General features: G+C 47.6%; 1 protein-coding gene across 1 annotated transcript in view; it reads right to left on the bottom strand.

The window, feature by feature from the left end:
* Positions 1 to 1,202: 1,202 nt before the first annotated feature.
* The window catches only part of ZNF554 (zinc finger protein 554), a 33,473-nt gene continuing 24,989 nt past the window's right edge, over positions 1,203 to 9,686 (bottom strand). The window contains exons 4-7 of the mRNA XM_032394563.1: positions 8,933 to 9,002; positions 6,322 to 6,448; positions 4,675 to 4,866; positions 1,203 to 4,103 (exon numbers count right to left, since the gene is read on the bottom strand). Of these exons, the coding sequence (XP_032250454.1) occupies positions 2,929 to 4,103; positions 4,675 to 4,866; positions 6,322 to 6,448; positions 8,933 to 9,002 (1,564 nt within the window). The 3' untranslated portion in view covers positions 1,203 to 2,928. The remainder of the gene's footprint in view (positions 4,104 to 4,674; positions 4,867 to 6,321; positions 6,449 to 8,932; positions 9,003 to 9,686) is intronic.

The following is a 9,686-nucleotide window of genomic DNA, read 5'->3' as shown; positions in this document are numbered from 1 at the left end:
CCAATACCATCAATAGAGAAGTCAGAAAATAAAAGAAGCTTCAAAAATAAGTGACATAAAGTACATTAGAATTAAAGCCAACATTTATCACAGCAATAATTGGCATAAATGTGTCCTTTAAAAACAAATAGATTTTCTGCTTTGAATCCTAAAAAACCAACTATGTACTAAAAATGAGAGACACAAGGAACTTAAAAAGTTGAACCTCAAAGGAAGTTCAAAATAAACAAATTTGTTTTGTTGAAAAAGCAGAGGTGGTACTATTAATTAAAGCAGACAAAGAGAGTCACTTCAAAATGATAAAGGGCATAATTCACAATGAAGACCTGTCACGAATTATTTACACCAAATAAAAGAAAATAAAAAACCAAAACAACAGAAAAAGAAGTGAAAACAACAGAAAATACAGAGGGGAAGTAAGCACAAGAGCAGTAGGAAACTGTAACTTAATCCTTTTGAGCTAATTATCTTTGAATCAACAATCTAAGTACAGTTAAGGACCAGCTATGGTTCTCAAAGTGTAACTGAAAGAGAAGGAGCATCCATGAAATCGCCTGGCGTGCTTATTAAAAATGCACATTACTGAGCACCAACTCTCACTTGTCAAATCTCAATCTCCTGACATGAAATTTGAGAGCCAATGATTAGTAAGATTGATTTAACAGACAAGCCAGATTCCAAAGCATAAAAACAGAGAATACAGCTTCTCCTCGGTATCTAGAGAACACCTCTAAAACTCGATCAGATAGTACACCACACAGTGAAACTCAACATGTCTCAATGATTCAAGACAGTAGACACATTCTCAGACCATAGCATAATAAAAGCAGAAACTGAATAAAGATGATGGGAATCTACAGAAAGCCCGCAGAAAACATCATACTCTGTGGTGAAAGACTGAATGCTTTTCCCTACGATCTGGAACAAAGCAAGGAGGTCTGTTCTCAACACTCCTGTTCAGCACTGTACTAAAGGATTGAGCCAGTGCAATCAGACAAGAAAAATAATTTGTTTTTAAAGAGCGGGAGAAGGGTATTTAAAAGTTTAAAAAAATACATACTCTCTCTCAAAGTACTTTTGAGTCAGAGAAATCAAAACAAACATTGTAAATATTTTTTTAAGTAGGCTCCACGCCCAACGTGGGGCTTGAACTCACGACCCTGAGATCAAGAGTCACATGCTATACCAACAAACCAGCCCGACACCCTTGTAAATATATTTTTATTAACTATGTGAAAACAAAGCTAAACTGAAGGTCTCCTCTGGTTAAATTCCTCACCTTGGAGGCTCCAATGACTCACATCTCAAATCAAATATCAGGTTCTCAGAAAGGCCCTGAGGTTGGTCCCTCTCATATTATCTATCACAGCAGCATCCTGTTTAAGTCCCCAAGAGCACTACCAAAATATGTAATTATTTAATTAAAGTATGTAGTTAGCTGTTTAATGTCTATCCCGGCCCCTCACTCCATCATGGGTCTGGTTACACAATGAACCAGGCTCCCTGCGAAATGAAAAACAGTGTACCCGTGACACCCCTATGTCAGCCAGTCCTCAGAATGGGATGAAAGCTACAGATACTGCCCAGATAACACATTATGCCCCAGCATACATTCTGCATCCAACTCAAGATTGTTCACAGAGCCGTCAAGAAACATCCATCAGCCCAGTAGGGTCTACACGGACTCCAGATGAGGGATCTCTACTTTGGAGAAAGGCAACAACACCGATGTGATCAGGTGCCACTTAATTGAAAGATCTGACAGGCAACCGTCCTCATCAGCTCCAGAGAGAGGGAAAGATTCAGATGAAAGTCAGATGGCTTCCAAGGAGAATTTAGAAAACACAGCTCCCCTTGAACAGGTTGTTCAAGTTCAAATCCTGGCTCTGCCACTTTCTAGTCGTCTGACTTTGGACAAGTTACCTTATTTCTGTTTCCGCTTCTGTCATACAGAGATGTGAACAGCTACCATCTCATGGGGTTGTTCAGATTAAATGAGGAACCACATATAAGAGCTAGAGTGATGCTGGAAATACAGCAAGGAACCAGTAAATGTTGACGTTGATGGTGATGATGCACATCAGAGCTCGTGGTCTCTGCTCTGCCAAGTCCACCACACAGTTGGGACTTCTCCCAGACCATCAAAGGCTGCTTCGCTGACCTACTGCACTGTATCCTTCCCATCATGGCGTCCACGGTCCTCCCTGACTGTTCAAAGCCGTATCCCTTGGCATTGTCTGATTTCTACTGATTACCAATACAAAATGGCAAATACCAAACAAAATAGCAAATTGTTTGGCAATACCAAACAAAATGGCAAAAGGCAGAAAACCACACATAATCAGATAACTCTGACAAATAAACTCTGTTCATTCCTCCACATCTCTGTCCGGCCTTTGTCCACTTATGTACATATTTTGACTTCACTGGATAGAATCACACATACTATTTTGCACTCTTTATTTTCCACTTTGCACCCAAAGCTCCTTCTGTGTAAGCATACATTCTGCATTGCCATAGCAGGACAAGAAACAAGTTAGGACCTAGCTAAGTGACCAACAGGGGCAGAATGGCTATGTAAAATATTGAAACCAATTATTGAAACAATAATACTGAAGTTTCAAACAAAAGGCTGAAACAGAATACCTTTTGTTTCAACAACTAAATTAATGTGACAATTCTTAGCAAAATCCCACTGCATGTTAGTGTTCACATTTATTAATCTCTTCCAAAAGGACAGGCATTGGGCATAGCTCAATGGCAATTCTCCCCATTAAAAAGGTCCCTTCTCAGATCTGGACTTCAGTGTTTTTCTTCAAGAATGTGGCATACACCTACTTCTTTTCAAATAGTACATCAGAAGGGCAAAACCTATCCACACTTAAGTAGTAGAGTGCTAAAAGTTACTTTACAGAGCAGCAATAATCTCTAAAATCCAATAAGGTAGCTGCTCTGATAGAAAGCTTTCCCACAATCAATTATTTTATAGGTTTTCTGACTAGTGTGAGTTTTCTGATGGGTGATAAGGGATGAGCTCTGGCTGAATGCTTTCCCACATTCGTTACAGCTATACGGTTTCTCTCCAGTGTGAGTTCTCTTGTGCCTAACGAGGGAAGACCTCTGGCTGAAGGCTCTTCCACACTGATTACATTCATAGGGGTTCTCACCGCTGTGAGTTCTCTCGTGTTGGTTAAGTGAGGAGCGATCACTGAAGGCCTTTCCACATTCATTACATTCATAGGGCTTCTCACCAGTATGCGTTCTCCTGTGCAAGGTCAGGTAAGAACTCTGGCAGAAGGATTTTCCACAGTCTTTGCATTTATAGGGCTTTTCCCCTGTGTGAATCCTCCGGTGCTGGGTAAGAGACGAAATCCTGTTGAAGGCTTTCCCACAGTCACTGCACGAGTAGGGCTTCTCTCCAGTATGAGTTCTCAAGTGTCGTGTGAGGGTTGAGCTGTGCGTAAAGGCTCTCCCACATTCCTGACATTCATATGGTCTCTCTCCTGTATGTATTCTCTGATGTTCACTCAGGGAATGCCTCCGATTAAACATTTTCCCGCAGTGGTAACATTCATAGGGTTTCCCCACCGTATTAATTGTGGTGTGTGTCCTAAGAGCCGTACCATGATTAAATGGCTCCCCGCTTTCTGCATGCGTACAGATTCCAGTTCTTTTGTGTTGAACAAAGGGACTGTTTGGGCTGATGTCTTTTCCACATTCATTCCCTTCACAGGGCCTCTGGTCTGAATATCCCATCTGATGATGTTTTAAGAACGGATCAGCTACCAAATGCTCAATATCAAGATCACAGTCATGGAAATGTTTTCCTACAAAACCTCCTTGTGATAAAGCAAGGTCTGCGTTCATACTACAGGTTTCCCCAAACTCATGCCAGGCAGTGGACTCCTTTGGAGCAAATGCCTCTGCTTGGGTATATGCCATTTGCCTCAAAAGCCTGTGGGAGTCTTCATGGTTCTCCTCCAGCTGACCACATGCCCAGTCTTCTCTGGAGAGCTTTATGATATTCATACCACTGGCTGGTTCTTCCTCCAAAACCACCTTCTTATAAATTGACTCTTGGCTTTTCAGACTAGTCTCCAAATCTGAAATAAATTAAGGGGCGGGGGGGAAGAAACATTTAACTTAATAATAGTGGGACAAAAGTACTTCCAACATACACAAGGCACATGTGAATTCATGTTCAAATATCAGCACTCAACATGGTGGAAAACAGGAAAAGATCCTAAGGACAGGAAGCAGTGTAAGAAGCTGGACAACGATGAAAAATGGGAGAAAAAAATGTAAATATAGAAGGAATAGCTCTACAAAGGAGGGAGAAGGAATATGACAGAGAGAAAGAATCATCAAGAAAGCAGACAGGGAAGAGAGGTAACAAGAAATACAGGTAGAATAGCTTCAAGAAAGAAATGGGATATCTTAAAAAAAAAAAAAAAAAGAAAAGAAATGGGATATCTTTTCTCTGCACCCACAGCGGGTGGTAGAAGCTAGTGCATAGGGCAAGGTTGCCGGAGATGAACCGAAGGTATCTGAGAAAGAGCAACCAAAGACCTCAACCTTCTCCTTATAGAGTTCCGGCCTCTGTGGAGAGATCTCTGACCTGCAGTCCCCAAGATGCCACCCCCACTCAATGGCTTGTATCTGCCTGGCTCTCACCTGAACAGGAGGTTTGGGGAGTTCCTTGTGGCCCCATCCACATGGCTTCTCCTGGCTCCAAGTGGGAAGGCACCAGTGGTGGAAAGAGTGGACACCCCACCCATGGGGGAGGACTGGTGGCCCGAGAGGCTCGCACGGGGGTAAGTGTGCCATCATCAATACCTGTATCAGAACTGTGGTTCTTCAAGGCTCCTGAAAGAGACAAGAGTACACTGGACAGGTGGCACGTTGACCAAGCTGGAGATTTTATTTTCCTAATTAAAAACCTGTGGATTTTACATTTCCCCAAGAAAAATCTACAAATGGCCAGCAAGCACATGAAAAGATGTTCAACGTCATTAGCCATTAGGGAAATGCAAATCAAAACCACAGTGAGACATCAATTCATACCTAGTAGGATGGGTATGATTTTTTTTTTTTTTTTAAAGATTTTATTTATTTATTTGAGAGAGAGAATGAGATACAGAGAGCATGAGAGGGGGGAGGGTCAGAGGGAGAAGCAGACTCCCCGCTGAGCAGGGAGCCCGATGCGGGACTCGATCCCGGGACTCCAGGATCATGACCTGAGCTGAAGGCAGTCGCTTAACCAACTGAGCCACCCAGGCGCCCTGATTTTTTTTTTTTTTAAAGAGCAAAAGCAGAAAATAAGGCTTAGAGAGGATGTGGAAAAATCAGAATCCTTGTGCATGGCTGGTAAGATGGTGCTGTGAAAACCAGCTTGGTGGTTCCTCGAAGAGGTAAACATAGACTTACCGTCGGACCTAGCAATTCCACTTCTGGGTATGGACCCAAGGCTGCTGAAAGCAAGGAGGCGAAGTACTATTTGCACACCCACGTTCACAGCGACCAAAAAGTCGAAACAACCCAAGTGTCTATCTATGGACAAGTGGATAAATAAAATGTGGTCCATCCAAACAGTGGAATATTATTTAGCCATAAAAAGTAATTAAATTCTGACACCTGCCACGACGTGGAGGGACCCCTGAGGACACTGGGCTCAGCGACAGGAGCCAGACCCAGAAGGACACATCCCGCAGGACCCCACTCCCAGGAGGTCCCCAGAGGAGTCCCGTCCACAGAGACAGAGAGGAGAGGGTGGGAGCCGGGGCTGGGGCAGGGGGCGGGGAGTCCGTGCTTCGTGGGGACAGAGTCTCCGTGTGGGGAGATGGAACGTTCTGGAGACGGAGGGTGGGGGTGGGGAGTCCGTGCTTAGTGAGTATAGGGTTTCTCTCCGAGGTGATGAAAAGGTTTTGGAAACAGCGCTGATGGTCCTACAACATTTTGAATGTAATTACTGCCTCTGAATTGTATACCTAAAAAATGGATTAAGAAGGCAAATTTTACGTTACATGTATTTTACAACAAAAATTTTTTAATGGTGACTCTGTAGCCAAGAGGACTCAGGGACGTTCTCTCGGACTAAGGTGCGAGGTGCGTCTCCACAGCAGCTCGGACAATCACACAGCGAAGAAATCAGGCCATTCTCTGCGTGGAAGAGCCCCGCGCACCATGAGCCCCACAGGGGCAGGAACCACGGCCGCCGTATTCACCCCACGAACCCCCACTTCCTAACCCGGCTCGGGACGCAGCGTGGACGCTGAGTGAGCGTGCACCGAGGAGCGGGTGGATGCGCGCTGCTGCTCTTACCCAGGGCGGCCAGGTTCGCGCAGGTGTCCAGCATCACCTCTCTGTAGAGCCTCCTCTGCGCGGAATCCAGCATCGCCCACTCCTCCCGGGAGAAGTCCACGGCCACATCCTCCAAGGTCACCACCTCCTAAAACATCACATCGGCTCTGCTCAGGCACGCCCCCGCCCCCATCCGCGGTCACAGGAGGAGCGCAGAGGGAGGTGGTCCACGTGGAGCGGGTGCGCAGCCCAGAGGTCAGACTGCCAGTGCAGGGCGGCCGGAGGGGCACATGCGGCCCATTTGCTGCTGTTGTTAAGATTGATTGACTGATTGACTGATTGTCAGAGAGAGAGAGTGCGCACAAGCAGGGGGAGCGGCAGACAGAGGGAGAGGGAGAAGCAGGCTCCCCGCAGAGCAGGGAGCCCAATGCGGGGCTCGATCCCAGGACCCTGGGACCATGACCCGAGCTGAAGGCAGATGCTTCACCGACTGAGCCACCCAGGCGCCCCAATATTAAAAGTTTCTGTGTTTCTCCCATCCAGAAGAAAAAAGTTAGCACCCAGGGCTGCCACAAAATTTTAGATAAAGTGGGGGCGCCTGGGTGGCTCGGTCGGTCAAGTGTCCAGCTCCTCGATTTCAGCTCAGGTCATGATCCCAGGGTGCTGCGCTCCCCGCTCTGTGCGGAGTCTGCTGGAGATTGTCTCCCTCTCCCTCTGCTCCTCCCCTGTTCGCACTCTCGCCCTCTCTCAAATAAATAAATAAAATATTTAAAAAAATTTTTTAGATAAAGTAGGAAAAAACAGGCTTTTTTCCAGGCCAGCAGCTGCTGCTGCAACCTCCCCCAGACCCCCTCACATTCCTGCTGCCTTCGTCCCAGAGAGCTCTAGGGTTAACCCTGCACCTGCTGAACTCACTGCAAGGCTTTGAGTAAATCTGCAATTAAATAAAAAGGAAAACAATTTTAATGGCTTTGAACTTTGTGACTATTACATATGGATGTACAATTAAAAATGAGTGTGAAATATCACTTCGTATTTATTAAATAATATATTTATATTTAATATTTATAATAAATATTATTTGTTTAAAATTATAATAAATAAATATGTATAATTATATTATTATAATTCCATAATGGATCATCTCAATTAGGGAAGACTGGGGAAAAAGTCTCAGTGGGACACAAGTTCTTTGTTTTTTGCTGCCTGGTGAGCAGGTTAAAATGTAAGCTCTTTAAATACTAAAAACAAGCCTCCATGACTCATGATTTTTATGACTTACACCTATTGGAGAACAACATGAAAAGAGAGGCGATCCCCAGATGGAGAAATGCCGTTGGGGTTTTAAAGACTCAGGTCTGAGCCACTAAGGGGCTCGTGATCCCGCGTGGCCTGGAGAGATGAGGACCCTCCAGCCTGACCGCCTCGGTCTGAGTGGCTCCATTTATGTGCACATGAAGACAGACGAGACAAGAACGGCCACGGCCCGGCCCTGTGGCATCTCAGCTTTGCCGCTGCCGCGGGACAAGCCGCTGGCTTTGTTTGGAACCCTGACCTCACAGGTTCCGGGCCCAGCACGGGCTCCAAGCTGAAACCTCACAATGTCCCCAAGGGCTGTGTCAGGCCTGAAGCAGGTGTGCCTGCAATGACCAGGACTTCGATGCGGGGGCCAGAGCAACTGAAGACCTCTCTCCAGGGGGCCCCAATAGGACAACATCACAGATACTGACTGGACATCTGGGTCACTCACAAATGACCCCAGGAAAGGGCTTGTTCTCCGAGGGACCACCTGAACCCGAGCTGTCGGTCACCTCTGTATTTCTGATGCAGACACTGATCACGTTCCCAAAGCTGTGAGTTAGGGGACAGGGACCCTGCCTACTGCTCTCCACAGATCTGCTGTCCCAGCCGATGGTGGCTTCTGCTCCCCACCTCTCTCCTGTTGCTCATGCCCCAGAAGGCGGCTTCCCACCAAATGCAGCTGTCCTCAGGCTTAGGAAGGAAGGGACCCTGACACCTGCCACGACGTGGAGGGACCCCGAGGACACTGGGCTCAGCGAGAGGAGCCAGACCCAGAAGGACACATCCCGCAGGACCCCACTCCCAGGAGGTCCCCAGAGGGTCCCATCCACACAGACAGGAGAGGGTGGGAGCCGGGGCTGGGGCAGGGGGTGGGGAGTCCGTGCTTCGTGGGGACAGTCTCCGTGTGGGGAGATGGAACGTTCTGGAGACAGAGGGTGGGGGTGGTCGCAGGACGGGGTGAGTGTGCTTCACGCCACGAGCTATGTACTGAAAGCGGTGAATTTCATGTTGTGTGTATTTGACCACAATTTTGAAAATTATTTTTAATGAGGAGGATGGCGCAGCTCTTCCCGCCATGGGGGAAGTGCGGGGTCTTCAGGCCACAAGGACGCGCTCCCAGCCCAGGAAGGAAGCACAGCTCTCCTGTGGGGAAAGGTGTGCTAAATCCGGTGTATGCCTCTCCTAGACATCCAAGAAGCAGGGGTACTCGGACCCAGATGCTCATGGGCAGTGCTCCCTCGGTTCCCACGTAGCGAGGAATGCAAGTCTGGTAGGAGCGCTTCCCCTGACACACCGGGCGTCTTCAGGGCCGGAGGAAGTCCCCACTCACCTGGGGCCATGGGGGCAGGTAGCCAGCAGCCATTCTCTTCTCTTGGGAGCAGTTTCCAAGGCAGGCAGAGCTGCGGGAGGAGAAGGGACCGTGAAGCCCAGGCCCAGACCTGTCCCCAGTCCCCAAATCCTGGACCCAGAGACCTCTGCAACCAATCCAGGTGTCCCCCCAACAGTGTGGTCAACAGAAGCCAGGACAGAGGCCATGGGCCTTAACGGCTCCTTAACCCAGGCTCCGACGGAGAGACTGAAGCTCTCGGAAGCTTATGGAATGCACCCACTCCATCGCAAAGCAGTGCTGGGGCCACTGAAACAGACGACCACACGCTGGGAGGCTTACGACCACAGAGACTCACTCTCTCACATTCTGGAGGTCAGAAGTCAGATCAAGGTCTCAGGGCTGCGCCCCCTCCAGTGGCTTCAGAAGAGGGTCCTTCCTGCCTCTTCCAGGTTCTGGGCACTCCAGCTGGCCCTGGGCTTGTGGCCACGTCCCTCCAGTCTCTGCCTCCATGGTCACGTGGCTGTCTCCCGAATCTGTGTCTCTCTTCTTATGAGGACACCAAGTCATTGGATTAGGCCCGCCTACTCCAATATGACCTCGCCTTCACTAACACCATCTGCAAAGATCCTATTTCCAAATAAGCTCACATTCTAAGGTTCCGGGTGGACGTGAATTTTGCAGGGAACACCATTCAACCTAGTAGGACCACCCAGGCTCAAGCTCTGGAAGGCTCAGTTCAGAGCCCACGGGCGCC

This window comes from Phoca vitulina, unplaced genomic scaffold (assembly GCF_004348235.1).
Source record: "Phoca vitulina isolate PV1807 unplaced genomic scaffold, GSC_HSeal_1.0 scaffold81, whole genome shotgun sequence".
Lineage (NCBI taxonomy): Eukaryota > Metazoa > Chordata > Mammalia > Carnivora > Phocidae > Phoca > Phoca vitulina.
Note: the sequence above shows the minus strand (reverse complement) of the source record. Positions and strands in the feature narration are given on the sequence as shown.